At 36.8% G+C, this 21,236-nt stretch overlaps 1 protein-coding gene across 2 annotated transcripts in view; it reads right to left on the reverse strand.

Moving 5' to 3' along the window:
* The window catches only part of Syn2 (Syntrophin-like 2), a 348,707-nt gene that overhangs the window by 204,223 nt on the left and 123,248 nt on the right, over positions 1-21,236 (reverse strand). For both annotated transcript variants that reach the window (XM_090403965.1, XM_090403966.1), the window contains exon 6: positions 12,250-12,376. In XM_090403965.1, the coding sequence (XP_090260091.1) occupies positions 12,250-12,376 (127 nt within the window). The remainder of the gene's footprint in view (positions 1-12,249; positions 12,377-21,236) is intronic.

Below are 21,236 nucleotides of genomic sequence, written 5' to 3' on the forward strand. Positions count from 1 at the left end.
TGCCGGCTTTTTGCTTTGCTTCCTTTGTTTTCATATGGCACAAAATCTTTATCGCAAAATTGTTGCCATTGGTTTGAAGTTACGCTATCAAACTGATGCTGAATTCAACATGAAAATTAAATACTTCACAGCATTAGCATTTATTCCAGTGAGCAATGTTACAGATAGATTTGTTGAATTGACGATCCATAGCAAAAAGTTAATTATTTATACAGCATCTCTTTTAATTTGTGCAATTTTTAAATGATTTCATTATGTTATGTATCACTGACACTTACCTTAATAAAGATTTACCTTTTTAATTATTTTATAATACCCTTTATCATCCATTGATTATTTACAAAAATTAATGCAAAATGTCTTATGGTGTAAATGTTTGTGGCAAATTTTCCAGTCAGGTCCAGATACAGTTTGGAATAGTTGACAAACATCCTTTCTTTTAGGCTTGCACGGTGATCCGAATGAATTTTTGAAAATTATGGAGACAACTACCGTGTTTGAATAAAAACTTTAGTTTAATATAACTAAAATCTACAATTCGACGTTTCGACCTTTATGTCAAGGTCATCTTCTGGAGCGTACAAATATACACAAGAAACAAGCTATACTACAATCAAACTGGTTCGTTAAAGACACTGACCAACCGCTACCACAATTGTTGGCCTGACCTCTGGTGGGGAAAAAAAATACAAATTAAAAATAAAATTATACATCAACGCTAGAGTCCTATTATTTGTGTTGTCTTCTATATACATATATTAACATCATTCCAGCCAGTTGGAGTGGAATGGTTTCTAATACTAGCGGATTGGCTAGAGTCCTGACTTATGTTGAATCTTTCATATTAGGTTGGCTGAATGTGTGCCATCCAGATCCTTGGAATTTTCATACCATCTTTGTTATTGATATTTGGGATTTCAGGTATCAGGATTTCGCAGGATTCCTTAAATTTTCTTTCGTATCAGGTTTTTGTGCGGTGTAAGGAGCAGGTGCTTTTCCAGTTGATTTGGTGTAAGGTGTTAAGTGCGTGGTCTGAGAGGCCTGCTTCACCATAATGGTTATATTTGATGTGTCTGATGTGTTCTTTCTTGCGTATAGGAATTGTCCGTCCTGTTTCTCCAACGTACGGTAAGTTACAGGTGCAGCGGATGCAATAGACGGTTGGTCAGTGTCTTTAACAAACCAGTTTGATTGTAGTATAGCTTGTTTCTTGTGCATATTTGTACGCTCCAGAAGATGACCTTGACATAAAGGTCGAAACGTCGAATTGTAGATTTTAGTTATATTAAACTAAAGTTTTTATTCAAACACGGTAGTTGTCTCCATAATTTTTAAAAATGCATTCGGATCACCGTGCAAGCCTAAAAGAAAGTATTCAGATCATCCATGGAAATGATACCCACAAGCTCTGCAATCACTATGGTAAACTAAAGATTCGTATTTCTCTCTTGATCAATCGGCTGGCCTTTTTAAAAAGATGCAGAGACAATAACCTTATTCCGATCTGCATCAGGCTAAAAAAGAAATTTATGTCTGCTAAGGCACTACGTATCTATGACCGCACAGAAAAAGCAATGCTTAGAGAACAGATTCAAACAGCCCGCCAAAACCTAGCTACAACACAAAATTTCTAAATTACAATCAAAACTATCGAACTATGTTAATCCAGACATTCTACAAATATACTTGAAAGAATTACTAACAATTCGGCCAAGCAGACCCTGGAAAAGAATAAAGAAAAACTCAAGAAAAAATTCCACAGTTTGAAACAACGGCAAAATATGGCGGCCAATCACAGGAATCCATCCAATCAGAGGACTTCCTCCCCGAGAAACAACAATGAACAACAAACAAGGGAGACAAGGAGTGGCCAACCACCGACAAGTAAGAACCATTTGATTAACCTATCAAGCCACACCCTGAACAACGGCGAACTTACGCTACTGAATAAAGGACTGAACCACGCAATAGCACTGAAAAAGGTAAACAAATTGGATTTTATCTACCACATTGAAAGAGGCATCAGATCCCTACCTAACAATATAGCAGATAAAATACGACTAGAAACCAGTAATGTCCTAAATACCAAGAAAACCATACAGAACAACCTGACTAAAACAGAATTAACAGCAATTAAATCATTAAAAGCCAAACAAAACATAATAATAACGAAAGCTGATAAAGGCAGTGCCACTGTTGTCCTTGACAGGTCAACATACATACTGCAAATGAACCAACTAGTAGCCGATAACAACACATATAAAATGGTAAATTATAACCCAACAAAAAGAATAACGGATAAAACAGAAAAACTACTAAAGTCCGTCACTTCTTGGCCACCAGACACGGTTAAAAAACTCAAACCTCACTACGCCCGACCCCCCAGAATATATGGGGTTCCGAAAATACACAAACAAAATGTGCCCCTTCAACCAATCGCGGAAGGAATAGACAGTCCCAATTACCACCTAGCCAAGAAATTAGCGGCAACACTCAAGGAGTTGGTAGGTCATTCCCCCTCCTACATAAAAAACACACAACACTTTATAAACAAAATCAAAAACATAACACTCGACAAAGACAACTTATTAGTCAGTTTTGACGTTTCTGCCCTTTTCACTAATGTCCCCATCAATGACACAATTCTCCTACTACAGAACAAATTTCCGCCTGACATTACGGCCCTCTTTGCCCACGTACTAAAGTCCGGTTACTTCGTGTGGCAAAACAAATTCTACCTACAAAAGGAAGGTACAGCCATGGGCTCACCATTATTCCTCCCAATCACTAACTTCTACATGGAAACCTTTGAGCAAAGGGCTCTTGATTCCGCCACGCTACGACCGACAGTCTGGCTCAGATACGTCGACAACGTGTTCGCGATCTGGCTGCACGGGCAACAAACGCTAAACACATTCCTCAGCCACCTAAACAAACAACACAAACGCATATAATTTACCATCGAAATCGAAAACCAAAATTCGCTCCCGTTCCTAGACACACTAGTTACACGTCTTCCTTCAGGCAGCCTATCCTTCACGGTCTACCGAAAACCGACACACACGGGCCAATACATACATGCGAATTCATACCACCACCCAGCACAAAAATATGGAGTCATTAACACTCTTAAAAACAGAGCCACAACTATTTGCTCTAACCAGCAAGCCCTGAAACAAGAACTAAAAATCATTAGTAACACATTCATAAATAATGGCTATAACAAAAATACTGTCAATAAAATACTCTATAAAACCACAAAAACGAATCTAGATTACAGTAAAACCATAGCCATCCCATACATTAAAGAGCTATCAGAAAAAATCAACAGAATCCTACAACATTATAACCTCAATGCCACCTTTAAACCACCCACTAAACTTAAAACCATATTCAGCTCCTCTAAGGATCCTCTCCTCCCATTAGCACATCCTGGAGTCTATTGCATCCACTGCACCTGTAACTTACCGTACATTGGAGAAACAGGACGGACAATCCCTATACGCAAGAAAGAACACATCAGACACATCAAATATAACCATTATGGTGAAGCAGGCCTCTCAGACCACGCACTTAACACCTTACACCAAATCAACTGGAAAAGCACCTGCTCCTTACACCGCACAAAAACCTGATACGAAAGAAAATTTAAGGAATCCTGCGAAATCCTGATACCTGAAATCCCAAATATCAATAACAAAGATGGTATGAAAATTCCAAGGATCTGGATGGCACACATTCAGCCAACCTAATATGAAAGATTCAACATAAGTCAGGACTCTAGCCAATCCGCTAGTATTAGAAACCATTCCACTCCAACTGGCTGGAATGATGTTAATATATGTATATAGAAGACAACACAAATAATAGGACTCTAGCGTTGATGTATAATTTTATTTTTAATTTGTATTTTTTTTTCCCCACCAGAGGTCAGGCCAACAATTGTGGTAGCGGTTGGTCAGTGTCTTTAACGAACCAGTTTGATTGTAGTATAGCTTGTTTCTTGTGTATATTTGTACGCTCCAGAAGATGACCTTGACATAAAGGTCGAAACGTCGAATTGTAGATTTTAGTTATATTAAACTAAAGTTTTTATTCAAACACGGTAGTTGTCTCCATAATTTTCAAAAACGCGTTGACAAACATCCTTCTTGCATCACCACATGGCACTTCAATTTATTATAACCTTCCTTTATGAAATTTATAATTCTCTGCAGCATTCTTTTATTTTGAAGTGTAAATCTCTAGAAATGAAATAGAATATCTCTAAAAGACAGTTAAATTCAGACTATTCAATTATTATATTTAATCATTAAGGTATAATATGACTTTAGGAGTAAATTCATTTCTAGGGTGCAAATAGTTGTGTCAGTTTTTAGAACTCCTGGAGTGAGGCCATTACATTGTGCATTAATTTTAATTTCATTTTTCATCATATAACATAGGTTGATGTACCTTCAATTGCTACAATTTTCTATATCTTCTTTCTTTGGTATTTTTTACTGTTATCCTTGTATTTTAATCACCAGAGAACTTTTTTCCCCTGATATCTTGAAATAGTGTATAGAACATATTTGTAATAGTTGTAATGACAGTTTTTAGAACTTCTGCAGTGAGGCCATCCCATCATGCAGTTTTCCCATTTTTCATTTTTTAAAAGCCAATTTTTTTAGCTCCAATTTAAATGATAGTTTAGTATCAATTTTTCCTATATTTAAGATTTGAGTGGTGTTGTATTTACTTTTCCAGATGTTCTGTTAGCGTTAAAAATGTTTCATTTAGATTCTTCATTGGGACATTCTTGTGCACACCTCTTCAGAAATTCTTCTTAATAATGTAAAACTCTCTACTATTATACTTGTCTACAGCTTGTTGTGGCCTCATGCCAATTCTTCAAACCACTGGTTCTTTCCTATTTAAAATATTACATTTAAGTTGATTTTCTTCTTAGAGGAAACTTCTTAATTATAATTTCTACTTTAATCAACTACTTTTCAGGTTTCCACTGATAACCATTCTTTTTTTTTTTTTTTCATTCAGAATATCCTACTGTATCATTATGGACTCATCAAACAATGAAAAAAAAAAAAAAAAAAAAAAAAAAAAAAAAAAAAAAAAAACAGTAATAAACTTTAATGAAAAGCACAGATATTTTGACTGAAATTAAAAGCACATCTTCAGTGTTCAGAAACACCAAACAACACAAAGAACAGGAATACAAGGTAAATACAACAATTGGTTTACCAATTAAAAGGCATTGCCATGTGCTAGAGAAATATTTAAAAAAAAAACAATTTTTGAAATTTACTTAAGACAAGAGTCTCCAAGCATTTAGGGGAGGGGAGGGGGCGAGTGGTGATCATTCTGATTCAGGTTTGGCTGGTGTAAAAATACTTCAAAACTTTCTTTGAAAAGCCATTCATATTTAAAACAACGTCTATTTAATGGTATTAACTTGGTTTACAAGAAATCATATACTTGGTTTAATCCTTTGTCCAAGTGTAAGCAAACATGTTTGCAACTGAACTATTTTCAGAACTGGGGCACCTCATATAAAGAAGCTAATAACTTCACATCACTTGCCTTAGTATCCTATAATGCAAAGCACATCTCCTTACAGACATGTATAATGCTATGAATTATGGGAGTGGTCAAAACCCAGACCGGTTTCGACCTTTAGTGAGATCTCATCAGTCGGATTAAACCAAGTATACAAGTTCTTGGTATCTTTAATTTATAGTATAACCAAGTGGAAAAACTTTCAACAACTATCTCTAATCCAGAGTATTTTAATAATAAGGTGTGACACATTTTGGCTACTCATATATGAAAATATGACTTCTGCATTACTTCAATCTTAGAATCACCTCTGGGTCTGGCTCCCACTGATGAGACCACAATAAAGGTGGAAACCGGTCTGGGAAGTGACCCTTCCCATAATGCATAGCATTATACATGTCTGCAAGGAGATGTGCTTTGCATTATGGGATGCTAAGGTAAGTGATGTGAAGTCATTAGCTTCTTAACCTCTCTAGCCGAGGAGGATGAAATAGTGAGACCAACTTGCACTTCTTATGCATGTTATTCAATAGGTGTTACAGAATTGTATCCAGATTTATCTGGATGTATGTATATATATATCCTGGACAGTTGGGAGGTTAATACAAGTTTCCCCAGTCCTGAAAATAGTTCAGGCACAAACTTGTTTGCTTACACTTGGATAAAGGATTAAACCAAATATATGATTTCTTGGTATCTTTAATTTATAGTATAACCAGTGGAAAACCTTCCAACATTCTTGAATGCTAACAATATTAAGTTCCTTCCTATCTTCATTTTTAATATGATTCTGTTATTCATGCCATGTATTCACTCCTCTAATTCTTCCCAGAACTCTCATATCTATAGTATTTTAACAACTTTAGACATTCCTTAGAGGGGGATATGGAGGTATGTCAACAGCGAGTTAAAAAAAAAAAAAAAAAAAAAAAAAAAAAAAAAAAAAAAAACAGAAAGTGAAAATGCAAACACAGGAATAGATTTATTGGATATAATATCCTTAAAAATTCTCAATTTTTAAGGATTGCTGTTCAGATCAATTTGGCTCACAGATGATTCCTCTCACAGACTCACTTCAACCTCTATTTAATAGATATACTTTTTTTTTTTTTTTTTGCTCTGAGTCTCTTCTACAGGTATTTCCATGGTCACTTGCTCCAAGGAACTGGACACACCTGCCCAACATCCGTTCTCAGTACAACAGCAAACACACCAAACCTGCCTCTCCTCTTTTATTCTGTCTATCTATCCTCTGGAACCACCTTTCTCATGAAGTATACCCAAATAACCTACAACCCACTGTTACAGTTCTTCAAGAAAAAAGTCAATGGATTTCTTCTTTTTCAACTCTCACCTCCATCGCACACATGTTAATGATATGCTATAGGTTCTTCTGCCTCTCATGTATGGCATAATTTTATATATATATATATATATATATATATATATAGATGCCCACGCAGTCAGCCTAGCAACTGTGCACTTCACAACCATATGCCTGGGGAAGGACCGTCCAAGGTTCGATTCCCGTCAGTGACGCGAGGAGCTGAAGGATCTTCCTTAGCCATAACCAAGTTAGCCGGTCTTGGGCATAGATAGTAGGGTTTTTTCCCCAGTTTATCCTGGGGTATTTCATCCTGCAAAGCAGGCAAACAGGCCTTGAGAACTCAACACTATAGGACATAGGATATACTTGGGCATGGGGCTGACCACCTTATTCTGTGAACGGTTTAGGTCCGATGATTAATAAACCCTCGACACCGCAAGGTAAAAGAGGGTAAAAGGAAAATGATACACACACACACGCACGCACACACGCACACACAAAACCTAAGTACAATGGGTGTGTTCTCCACATTTTTCTCTTAGTTGATTCAATGTCTGCTGATGGTTGATTGTGCTAACTTCGTACTGGATTCAGCTTGTTCAGAGGCTGAAATTCATCTAATAATCTGATGATTCTGTTCATTATTGTTTCTATAAATAGTTCACATATTTGTGACAACAAGCTCATAGACCTAATTTTCTATCTCTTTCTCATCCTTTTTAGAAGAAACAATAATGAACAGAATCATCAGATTATTAGATGAATTTCAGCCTGTGAACAAGCTGAATTCAGTACGAAGTTAGCACAATCAACCATCTGCAGACATTGAATCAACTAAGAGAAAAATGTGGAAAACATGCCCATTGTACTTAAGTTTTGTGTGTATCTCTCTCTCTCTCTCTCTATATATATATATATAATTTTCCTTTTACCCTCTTTTACCTTGAGGTAACGAGGGTTTATTAATCATCGGACCTAAATCGTTCACAGAATAAGCTTTTATATCTTTTGCAATCTTATGTGCATTTTATACAATGATTAGACAGACTTTCCTGTATATTATCCACTTATAGATTTCTGTTTTCATTCATGTTATTTCTTTCATGCATAATTTTTTTTTTTTTTTTGCAATTTCTTCCTGATATATATATTTTTGCAATCTACTAATGAAGCGTTTCCCAAATTTTTCCTATGATAGAACACCACAAATCCTGAAATTTTAATAGAACACCCTGGTTAGAGTTGGGTATCATTGTCTCATATTCAATGTAAAGCTAAGCACACACTATCGCTGAAGCAGGCTGTATCGCATTGCAAAAATGTGACAGTGCACACTACAGGCATGCTGGGCTGCAGCACATCACACTGACCTTGCTTGTGACCACACGTTTCTTAGAATAGATACCTCCATACTTCACTTGCACTTGGAAGTGTTGACAATCTACTAATGAAACGTTTCCCAAATTTTTCCTATGACAGAACACTTCACAAATCCTGAAATTTTAACAGAACACCCTGGTTAGAGTCGAGTATCATCGTCTCATAATCAATGTAAAGCTAAGCACACACTATCACATCATAAAAATGCGACAGCGCACTCTACAGGTGTGCTGGGCTGCAGCACATCGCACTGACCTTGCTTGTGACCACACGTTTCTTAGAATAGATACCTCCGTACTTCATTCACGCTCAGAGGTGTCGACAACCGTGAGCGGCTGTTCAGCCAACGGCTGAGTTAAGGCCAGCGTGAGCTGGCCTTAATAGCACAATCCACATGCAAAGTGATTTTCAAAGCTGTCTGAACTTGTCACACCATTTAAAACCATTCCAGGCTGATAGTAATTTTGATCATTTTTCACAGAACACCAGTGTTCCGCGGAACACAGTTTGGGAAATCCTGCACTAATGTATCATTATTTGTCTTTACATATTTTGCCTTATTCTGTTTTGTCTTGTACATTTTTTCCACTTTGTTATTCCCCCCCCCCCCCCCTAACAATTCTGTGATGGCTTCTCATGGCATCATTTGAGTGATGACTGAAGAATCTTTATACATTCTTACACGAGATGAAGTGGAATAGTATAATCTATTTCACTTTTTTCATCCATTTGGATTTATCTATGTCCATTTTGGTTTTGTATGGTCTATTCTTATATGTGTTCATAGCATTCAACTGATTCCTCATCATAAAGTTTAACATTATATTTCCTCTCATTTTTTTTCTCCTATTCCATTTTTCCTACACTTTTTTTTTTTTTTGAAATTGTGCATTAAAATCTCCTAACATTATTATGTAGGCTGTAGAATCCTGTTGTACTGTACTAAACACTGTGTCATGTAATTCTTTAAACTTTATCTTCATAACAGCTTAGGCTGGTGCATATATGTATATGATTCTAGTTTTCTTTTCTGATGTTCATACTATGATATATATATTATCCAATCTGATATTCCTGCATATTTAATAACTTTGTTTAGAAGGAAGGCCACTCCTTTCTGTTTCCAATAAAGCACATTTCCTTAATTTAGTATTATACATTTTTCTAATGTTTTTTTCTGCCTCGCTTAATTCTATTATATCTCATTTCATTTTGTGCTTATTTCATGCTAATAAAATTTTTCAATATATGACAAATAGAAAACTAGGGGCCATCCAAGGAAGTTACATAAGTGTGTGGTTAGTAAGGGTGTATGGACCAGATTTTTTGCATGGAGAGTAATGAGTGAGTAGAATGGATTGCTGGAATTGGTTGCGAGTTCCCTGATGGTGAATGGATTCAAGGAGAGGTATGATAGATTTGTGTATGATGGTTAATTTGAGTCTCTCACAATGAGTCTTTGGACTCCACGAAGATGCCATAAAATAATAATAATTTATATTTTCATTGTCTGCAATCGTTCTTACATTGTATGCAGTAATCAAGAAATTAGTTTTCTTATACTTTCTTTTATTATTTTGTTCCAGACAAGATCTCCTCCAGTCTCATTCTCAGCCTACACTGAAGCACATAAATACAATCCAAACTTCGACATATCCAAAATTAAATTCTGATACAGCCAAATGCAGAAACATGCCTCTTGTATAAATGGCAGTTATTCTTCTGGTCCCTTGCAAAAAAAAAGCTATCAATGGTCATTCACTAGAAAGATATCAGAAGAATCTTAAATAACCTAAATACCAAAACGTGCTTTGGTTCCAATGGTGTTTGTCACCCTAATTGTAGTTAAAGTGTGCTGAGGAACTAACAGCCGTTCTATATCATCTCTACACTCATTATACTCAGGTGGCATTCAAATCGGATACATAGCCTATATCCACTAAAAGGTATAGTAAAAAATGTGTAATAAATTATAATTAAGTACACAGATATTTTGCTTAAGTGTTTTAAATCATCATCAGTGTTAGAAAGTGAATAATAGGAAATTCAAAACACAACAATGCAAAGGCATGGAAAATTGTATCTTTTTACATGTAGTCACAAGTATGCCAAGTATATATACTATTAGGATCTGGAGTGTTAGTATATTAAAAAAAATTACGTAATACAGCCAACTTTTATTTAGAACATCTAAAAGAAAAAATTTCCAGCATAAATCCAAAATCCTCTCTTAGGTTCAGTTATCTAGATGATACTTTTGCATTTGGAAAAAACAAGAAATGAATGTCTTCTTACAACAAATCAATAACCTACACCCATCCCAGAATCAAATGGAACTTTATCCTTTCTTGTAAAAAGTAAAACAGATGACACTCTCGCTCTCTATTTCTATATATAGCATATTACCTTTCACAGAAATATGGTATGAATAAATGCCTGCTGTCAAGAGCCCACATTATCATCGTCTTCAGCTATTTTCTGTCCACTGCTGGATGAAGACCTACCCCAAAGTCCTCCATTCAGTCCTATCCTGAGCTTTTCTATGCTGCTAAGTTTAGTCTTCTTTTCGATTTCTGGGATACCATTCAGATATCGACTTTGACCATTTTTCAGTGTTACTTCTTGCAATATGACTTGACCATCCATTTGGATCTTTTAAAGGCTGCCATACTGTCTCTCATTATGTCTGAGCTCTGACCCAAAAATTGCACTTTCAATCTAGAATCATAATATTGAGTAATGATCTCGTCATTTTTTCTTAATCAAAGTCCACGTTTCACTTTCATATGTCATGATCAGAAGTATACAACTATTGAATATTTTTTTCCTCTTAAGGCAGATTGGGATGTTTCCTTTGAGTGCTTTACAGTGTTTTCCAAAGGCTATCCAACCAAGTTGAGTTCTACATATAATTTCTTCTTCACAATGTCCCTCTACTGTGATATTTTTTTCCTAGGTAAACATAAGAGGTTAAGTATATCAATTTCTTCGTGTTTCATTTGTCTAGGCATTTTAGTGATGTAGTTCTTATACATTATTTCTGTTTTGTCTTTATTTAAAGCCCACATAGTATGTTCATATCTGAATCTGTTCAGTAAAAAATTTTACCATTAAACAAACCTCTCAATGGTTACAACCCAAAAATCATTGAAAAAAAAGCAGGCTGTTTTTGTTCTAATTTCACAAGAAGAGATGACTCCATCCCTTATGAGATGACTATCCTTTATATAGAGGCACTCCTGAAAGTGTTGCTTGCCAGAAAGAAATTTCATATTTCTGCCACATTTAAGCTTATCAACCAAATCACTGTTTGCTACCTTCCTCCAAAAGATAAAATATAACCTTTATTTCTACCTGGAGTATATCACATTCCTTAATTATAATTCTACTTTGCATGAACAGTCCAATCCATTGCAAAACACATTTCAGAACACTGTTTCACAGCAAACTCAAACATCACCACGAATCTGGCTTTGCTGAATGTGGAATTAACAATACTAGCCATAGGATCCTCAGGAATGAAGATTAAATAGAAGCAACAAAAAATTCAAATATCTTTTCAAAGAAAGTGTGAGATCCTTCTTCACCATTCAAACCTCAACCTCAATGATGGATTGTCTATGCTTAAAAATTTAGGCAACTGAGTATATTAGTTAATTATATGTCCAAAGTATATTAGTTAATTGTTTTTATTATATTCTTCTCTTCTCACACACACCTATATCAAAACTTAACAGTATAATATTTATCTGATACTTTCGAGATTGCACAAAGTGTGAGATTGCCAAAAGAGGTCATTCAGTTTATTCTCTACATAATTTTTGATTTATTTTCATACATTCTCAAAGAAAGCTTTTTTTTTTTTTTTTTTTAATGTTTCTGTTTAGAAGAGAAAGAAATGAGAAGAAAACATTTTTAGAATCTACTTTTTTTTTCGGAATGAATTAACTAAATTTCTGAAATAATAAATAAATAGTACTTACAACTTCTAGAAAGAAAAGGTAAGGCTGCCCAGTAATGCCTGACAACTAAATAAACTTCATCTCCTGCTGATCGCAATATATTGACTGCATCATCATGATTTGCTCTTTCGAGGTTTACATCATTCACCTATAATAATTTATTTGGAAATTAATTATAAACACCTATTAGTGATGAAAATATATGAATCACAAACAACTACCAGCAGAAATGAAGTGAGCAAATGCAACTGCACAAAGTGTTGAGCCAAAAAAATATTTTTTTCTAAAATTTTTTGACCAAAAATTGGGGATCGTCTTATACATGGGGGTAACCGGTTGAGAGACCTGTGGTTGCCATAGCGAAACTGCCAGTGCCTTGTCTCCACGAACAGGCTTCTGCCAATCACTAGCCTTTGTTAACTCTGTCAATTGACGTCATTAATGGCCGATTCTGAATAAACCAATCAGAACTCTGAAAGCATTCATACGTCTGCAACTTGTTGACAGGGTAAGTTAATGCATTAACAATATTTTGAGCACTAGTCCATAAAAATATCAAAAAATAAAAAACGATTGTCATATTCTTCAAAATTCAAGTTAAGTCATCAATTACGCAAAAGAATATGGAAATAAAGTTTAAGAGAGACAGAGCTCCTCCCACTGAGTGTATGATTAGACAGTGGAGAAAAGAGGAAGAACAACTACTCAAGATGTGAAAAAAGAAGGGGGCCTTAAGAGGAAAACCAACAAAATGGCCAAACTTGGAGCAGAGGCTTAAGACTTGGATTATGGAGCAGCACCAGAGTAGGATATGTGTGTCAACCAAGCTTATTCAATATGAGGTAAAATGGTTTGCAAGAGAAATGAACATTGTTGATTTTACAGGAAAGGCAAAATAGTGCTTCAACTTCATGAGGAGAGAAGAGTTGGCCATGAGAACACAAACCATAATAAATTTAGTTTAATCCTTTATCCAAGTGTGTGCAAACAAAGTTTGTGCCTGAAAGTGTCTTGAGGACTGGGGTAAGGTAGTACAACACCAGCAACTCGTTGCAAAGGTGGAGCAAGCTTACATCACTCCTATCTCAGTATCTCCCATAATGCAAAACACATCTCCTTGCAGGTATGTATAATGTTATGCATTAAGGGAAAGGCCACTACCAGACTAGTTTCGACCTTTATTGAGGTCTCTTCAGTGGGAGCCAGGCCCAGATGTGGAGATACCAGGCAAAAGCAACAGCAAGGTTATCTCTACCTATAGGAGTTGCCAAAAGGTGTGCTACCTTTTTTTTTTATAACCAAGTGAAAAATAACCAAGAAAAAAATAAACTTTCAACATCTTTCTCTAAATCCGGAGTAATTTAATAAAAAAAAAAAAAAAAAAGTAGCACACCTTTTGGCAACTCCTATAGGTAGAGATAACCTTGCTATTGCTTCTACCTGGTATCTCCACATCTGGGCCTGGCTCCCACTGAAGACACCTCAGTGAAGGTCGAAACTAGTCTGGGTAGTGGCCCTTTCCTTAATGCATAACATTATACATATCCGCAAGGAGATGCGTTTTGCATTATGGGAGATACTGAGATAGGAGTGATGTAAGCTTGCTCCACCTTTGCAACAAGTTGCCCAGTGTTGTACTACCTTACCCCAGTCCTGAAGATACTTTCAGGCACAAACTTTGTTTGCTCACACTTGGATAAAGGATTAAACTAAATTTATTATAGTCTAACCAAGTGAAAAATAAACTTTCAACACAAACCAAGTTAGACCAGAAAATGCATGGCACCAGCTTATGAGGATAAAATCCAACAGTTTTACTCCTATGTCATAAAACTTTGGAAAAAATATGCTTTTGAACCAAGTCAGATTGTAAACATGGACGATGTGCCTCTCGATTTTGATATGCCCTCCAACAGAATTATTGATATGAAAGGGATCAAAACAGTGACAATCAAAACAAGTGGTCATGAAAAGACACACTATACTGCTGTCCTTTCATGCTGTGCAGATGGTATCAAACTGCCTCCTATGCTCATTTTTAAGAGGAAAAGATATCCTAAAGAGGCCATATGACGTGGCATTTTTGTCCGAGTTCATGAGAATGGCTGGATGAATGAAGAGATCATGGCTATTTAGTTTGCAAAGATTTGGTCCAGAAGACATTTAATAGAAAAGACAAAAAGGATTGCAGCGGATTTGCGAACACAGCTAGCAGTTATTCCTGGTGGACTTCAGGTCAGCTACAGCCACTAGATATTTCTATCAACAAGCCCTTCAAAACTCTAATGAAAGAATGGAATAAATGGATGAAAAAAGCAGGTAATAACTTGACAACCCAAGGAAGAGTGAAAAAACCAACTATTACTGGAGTATGCAAATAGGTCCTAAACTCATGGAATGGAGTCAAGCAAGAGGTGGCTGTGAAGTCCTTCAAGAAATGTGGAATCTGCAATGCCATGGATGGAACTGAGAATGATCTCATATATATAGACAGTGACTCAGAAGACAGCAGTGATGTAGTAGAGGTTGAAGAAAGTGATATGCCTGGAACTGAGAGTGATGCATAATTTCTTAGTATGTATCTTAAAAATATTACCTAATTACTAAATATACTTTGAATATTTAAAAAAATATCAAATTTGTTCTGTTTTATGTTTAAAATATTGATTTCTTAATTGTGGGTTTCAAAAAGTAGGGTTTGTCTTATACACAGAAAAACACAGTGTGTGTTTCTACTTGGCTTAAGTGTCTTCTAAACACAAAAGAGTGTACCCAATCAGCCTCAATGAACAGGAAATTTTGCCATTCAAAATAGGACTATGGGTATCAGGGTTCCAAAAAATTTCCAGGAAAACATCCCCTATATCATAATGCTACCATCTCCTTATTGTTTCTGCTAGACCACGATACGAGAGTGATTCCTATTTCCAGATTTTCGTCTAACATCCATCTACTGTCTATGTGGCACAGCTGGTAACAAGATTCATCCAAAATTATTTCTTATATCTGGGGCACCTTGAAAACATAGCTAAAACTCTAAAAAGTACAATCTCTGCACTTCACTCAAACCTCATCTGCAGCTGGCTGCCTTTATCTGTTCTCCCAAGGATACTCTACCTTCTCTCTCTCCCAAGTGTTTATACGATTCCTTTTTCTTGCATCTTATCACATTACGGTCAAACTGGGAGATCAGCAAACATCTGCCTAGAAGAACATAAAAAATACATCTGCTGCCATAAGTATATGGTCAGTCAGGTCTAGCTGACCATATACTTCAGGCCTTGGATACCTTGAACAGAATCAAATGGAAGAAAACCACTCTGCTTCACCACAACAAATACAAACTTGAAAGACTTTTTTTTAGAATCGGCAGCAGATTTAAAAAACCAACCTATCTTAATAAATAAACATCACTAAATTAGATAATCATCATTATGCATAAATTTTAATTAACCTATCCTTTAGAAATAAAAGTATCTAATTCTCACTTAAAGTTAAATAAATTCACTTTTACATTGCAATTTCTTGCTTTCCAGATGAATTAATGATATGGGGTTAAGTGCTATGTTTTGAAACCTAAGCTGTGTTTTGGACAAAAAACAAGCTCCTCTTTAGAAGCCATAAAAAATTATAGTTAAATTATTTCCAAGATCTTCCATTGCACAAGCAGATGATCAGAGCTACTGGATTGTAATTACCCTTTGATAGGAATACAGAAATTCATTCTAGCAGAAAATTCTCTTACTCAGGAAAAGCAGTTGATCTATGGAGAACACGGAGAGACGTTTAACCATTTCATAATGGATGTCACATCTGGTCCTGTCTTGAATAGTTCATTGTGAACATTCAAGACCATTTAAGGGAAACTTGCATGTTTTTCTGCTTTGCTTTTAGTGTCCCAAATTTAGGGGCATACAATGTTATTGCTGATGTTTTTGTTAAAACTCTTCCCCCAAAGTATCAACAACTGCTTTTGGGTGAGCAAGTGTGTATCCATTCTGGCCCATTGCTAAAAATGAGTGTACAGCATATCTGCCCTTAATTTTCTGAATTTTATCCAGGATCTCTTTGGTGTTGGTTGAACTGGTGATAAAGATATGAATGAGCTTCAAAGTCCTACCTCTAATGGCAGATGTGTTGTGCCTGGACACAAGCACATTTGAAAGCCAGTGATTTTATTTCTGTGTGATATGCACCCAAGCTTTGTTTTGGGCTTTCTTGGCTGTGGTACACTCTGAATTCCACCAAGATTTGGGGAAAAGCAAAGCCAAACTTGATGTCCTCAATACTAAAGTGTGGCAGTTAGTATTATACATTCTAATGCAATTCACTGCTTCACTGACAGAGGGGGAGCTTGTTGTAGAATCAAATGCAGCTAAAGCTGAAAACAGATTCCAAGTCAGTTTGATCTATTTTCCATCATGATATTTGTGAGAGAATACATATTTGCTCATCTAAGAGAGTAGATATCATGGGAAAATATTTACTCCCACAGAGGTTATTTTCACTTCCTACTTAAACAGTGGAAAGAGGGATAAACACTGTTAAGTCAACTGTAGTAAATTCGTGTATAGAGGCTTAAGTGCTGTGAAGACATAATGTTGGAGATTTAATGGATTTTTTACAACACTAAGAAAGGATTAAAAAGAATTTAATACTTCCTATATTTCGTCCTAGTCACTAGGACATCTACGGGGATTACAAAAATAACTAATGTAACATAACACAAATATCATACAATACTAAGCCCAACCATGTGGGTGACACTAAAGTCCTATCTAGGTGGAGCGCCCTCTAAGGGCGGTTGTAGGTGGCCTGGAATATAAAGTAGGATCTCTGGTGATGAGTGTTTCCCAAATTTTCGGAAGCTTAATGCAACCGTATTTATTAAAATTTGGTTGATTTCTAAGAGCTGCTGCTGCTTCTAAGAATAGTCTCTCTTTCTTGAATTTGCTGTGATGGAGCATGGTGGTTTTCTTCCATGATACTCTGTGTGTGGTGTCCAAGACATGGTCAGCCAAGCCTGAATGACCATAGTTGTGTTTACAGATGTAAGACTTGTGTTCCTCTAGGCAGATGGATGCTGATCTGCCTGTCTGTCCAAAGTACGCCAGCTTACAGGAACAGAGTACTTTGTAAACTCCAGGCAGAGAGAGGAGGGAGCTGATCTTTTGTAGACCGGATAAGGGTAGTAAGTTTGCAGTGGGGTTTATGCTGTGTGTAGGTTGTACTTTTTTAGAATCTTGGCTATTTTTTCGGATGTGCCACGGATGTAGGGTATGGTGATGGCATTTTTAAATTCTTGTTGACGAGAAGGACTGGGAATGGGAGAGGAACTAATTATTTTTTTGATACTGTGATCGCTGCAGCCATTGGAGAGGAAATTGTTGTGTATGTAGTTAAGCTCAGTAGTGAGGGCGGTTCCACTGGAACAAAGATTGTGAGCTCTCTTGGTAAGAGTTTTCATAATGCCATATTGTTGAGCAGGGTGGTGGTATGAGAGTTTGTGAATGTATCTGCCTGTGTGTGTGTGTGTGGGTGGGTGGGTGGGTTTTCTGTATACAGTGAAGGCAAGTGTATCATTAGGCAGGCATGTGACTAAGGTGTCTAGGAAGGGTAAACAATTGTTCTTTTCCTTTTCCATAGTAAACTGGATTCTTGGATGTAGGCTATTGAGATGACCGAGGAAGGAGTCTAATGTGTCTGGGCCATGAGGCTAAATAGAGAACACATCATCTACATATCTTAGCCAGATAGAAGGTTTGAGTGGGGCTGAGTCTATGGCTCGTTTTTCAAAATCTTCCATATAGAAATTAGCAAGGGGGGGGAGAGAGGGGGGAACTCATGGCAGTTCCCTCTATCTGCTTGTAGATTTTGTTCTTCCAAGAAAAATACCCAGAGTTAATGGCAAAGGAAAAGAGATCTACGGTGTCAGAAGGGAAAACTTTTTGTAAGAGAGATAAGGTGTCAGTTAAGGGAATATTAGTAAACAAAGAGGAGATATCAAAGCTTACCAATAAGTCTGCTTTATTCAAGGTTAAATTTTCTATGAGGGCTTTAAAGTGGGTCGAGTTTTTTATATAGGAAGTGGACCTTCCAGTGAGGGGGGGGGAATCAGAGAGTTGGCCAGCTGTTTAGACAGTCTGTAGCAAGGTGCATTGGTGGCATCTACTATAGGTCTGAGTGGGGAATTGGGTTTGTGGATTTTTGGTAAGCCGTAAATTTGGGGGGACGGGAGCGGAAAGGTTTAAGTTTTTTCGTGATGTTGGGGGGGGCGGAAGATACTTTTTTAAGTAAGATTTTTAATTTTTTAACTTGTGTTTTTGTGGGGTCGTGTTCTAGCGGGATGTAGGTAGCGCGATCGCAGAGGATAATATTCATTTTGCGATTGTATTCACTGGTATTAAGAACGACTGTGGCATTACCCTTATCGGTGATGATGATACATTTTTCTTTCCATAATTTCAGGAGAGCTGTGTGTTGGGCATACGATAAATTACTTTTTGGAGGCGAAGAATGAGAAAGGATGTTGGCTACATCAAGTCTGATGTTGTTGGCTATCTCCGACGGTAAGCGACCGATCCCACATTCGATGTTAACCATTACATCAAGCACCGGCACTTCCTTCGGAGTGACGGCAAAATTACAGCCGAGGCTAAGTGTGCTGATGGCATCGTCATTGAGCCTTTTGGAAGAGAGGTTTACTACTGTCTGGAGCGGTTGAATTTGTGGTTGTGGTTTGTCTTTAATCAGGTTGTTATATTTCTTGACATGTTTATTTTTTATTTTTTGAAATTCTTTCTGTGCGGAGGTTTCCGAAATGCAGGAGAGAATCAACCAAAGTTCAGGGTTAAGAACGTTGGAGAGCTCTGAATGTAAGGAGCCAATGGCGTTCGTCACTGAGAGGGTGGCACGAGTAGAAGCGATTTGCTCGCGTAGTAATGCCAGGCTGGCACGGTTATATATCCGGAGTGCTTTTTTGGAATGGAAATTGGTCTTTAGTTTAACGCAGTTCGGTATCACTCTTGTATCCCGACATCTTTTTAAAAAGGCCAGCCTATTTAGTTGCCTAGATAGTCGTAGGCAACTAAATAGGCTTTTAGACTTAACGTATTGACTTAGATTTGCGTGCTAAATCTTCTCCATGAATGATTAGAATTCGTGTATAGAGGCTTAAGTGCTGTGAAGACATAATGTTGGAGGTTTAATGGATTTTTTACAACACTAAGAAAGGATTAAAAAGAATTTAATACTTCCTATATTTCGTCCTAGTCACTAGGACATCTACGGGGACTACAAAAATAACTAATGTAACATAACACAAATATCATACAATACTAAGCCCAACCACGTGGGTGACACTAAAGGCCTATCTAGATGGAGCACCCTCTAAGAGCAGTTGTAGGTGGCCTGGAATATAAAGTAGGATCTCTGGTGATGAGTGTTTCCCAAATTTTCGGAAGCTTAATGCAACCGTATTTATTAAAATTTGGTTGATTTCTAAGAGCTGCTGCTGCTTCTAAGAATAGTCTCTCTTTCTTGAATTTGCTGTGATGGAGCATGGTGGTTTTCTTCCATGATACTCTGTGGGTGGTGTCCAAGACATGGTCAGCCAAGCCTGAATGACCATAGCTGTGTTTACAGATGTAAGACTTGTGTTCCTCTAGGCGGATGGATGCTGATCTGCCTGTCTGTCCAAAGTACGCCAGCTTACAGGAATAGGGTACTTTGTAAACTCCAGGCAGAGAGAGAAGAGGGAGCTGATCTTTTGTAGAACGAATAAGGGTAGTAAGTTTGCGGTGGGGTTTATATGCTGTGTGTAGGTTGTACTTTTTTAGAATCTTGGCTATTTTTTCGGATGTGCCACGGATGTAGGGTATGGTGATGGCATTTTTAAATTCTTGTTGATGAGAAGGACCGGGAATGGGAGAGGAACTAATTATTTATTTTGATACTGTGATCGCTTTAGGGAAAAATTATTGCTGCTGAGCATGTGCTGAACAACCTTTCTTTAGATGGTAGTTTATGTACTACCTCACAGAGTACTGTGAGCATTTAAATCAAATCCATTCTAAGTAGAGGAGATGACAACTGCAACAAGATATTATCAAAGTATCTTGGGATATATCTACACCAGGTAGTGGATAGATGCTGCATACTGTAATAACAGACCCTAGTGAGGGGATAATGGTTTCCACTAGGACCTGCTAGTTAGTTATTCATGTGATCATTATGATGCTCTATGATCATTCCCATACCTCATTGGGTTTTGGGAGTGAAGCCTTCTGCTAGAAGTGGTAGGGTTGCAGATGCCATTTTCACAAAGAGTTAGTATGATAATCACAAACATCCATGCTCCTGGTGAGATTCAAACCTGTAGCCTCTTGGCTGGAGAGTGGATATGCTAACCACTCAGCCAACCAGCTCGGCCTGGGACCTGTTAGAATAAGGACTCCTTCACGGACAGACCCACTCATAATCCTGTCCTTATGAATGATAGAGATATATGACAGTGCAAAACTTCATCACTTTTCAAGCATCTCTCCTACATTTGGAAGCACAGCACTCTGGCTTATTCTTATGCAAGAGGGTCTTAATATCATTACTATTTTTGCTGGACTCCATGACAATTTAGAAAGGTATTAATTACTAATGCTTTGTATATTGTTCTGGCTTCTGATTTTGTGATTCTTTTGTGAATCACAAAAAAAGTGATTTTTTTTTTGTTAGTCTTGGATTTTTCCTTTTTAGGGAATTGTGGATGGCTAGTGTATTATCTCTTCATGAAAAATATCCACGATGTCAAATTCAACTCCATCCAGGATACAGAGTGCTTTAATAGTTTTATTTTTCTCTTTGGGTATAGTCATTTTATCTGTTATGAGTCTGTAAGTATTTCCATAACTCTGAGGTATTGCGTTCCATTATTTCTTACTAAAGATTTTTATGCTGTGGAATTGTTTTTGGTGTATTTCAGGCGTGATGCCATATTCATTTTTTCTTTAATC

Source organism: Typopeltis vanoorti, chromosome 14 (genome assembly GCF_054136105.1).
Source record: "Typopeltis vanoorti isolate ZY-2024b chromosome 14, IOZ_Tvanoo_1.0, whole genome shotgun sequence".
Classification (NCBI taxonomy): Eukaryota; Metazoa; Arthropoda; class Arachnida; order Uropygi; family Thelyphonidae; genus Typopeltis; species Typopeltis vanoorti.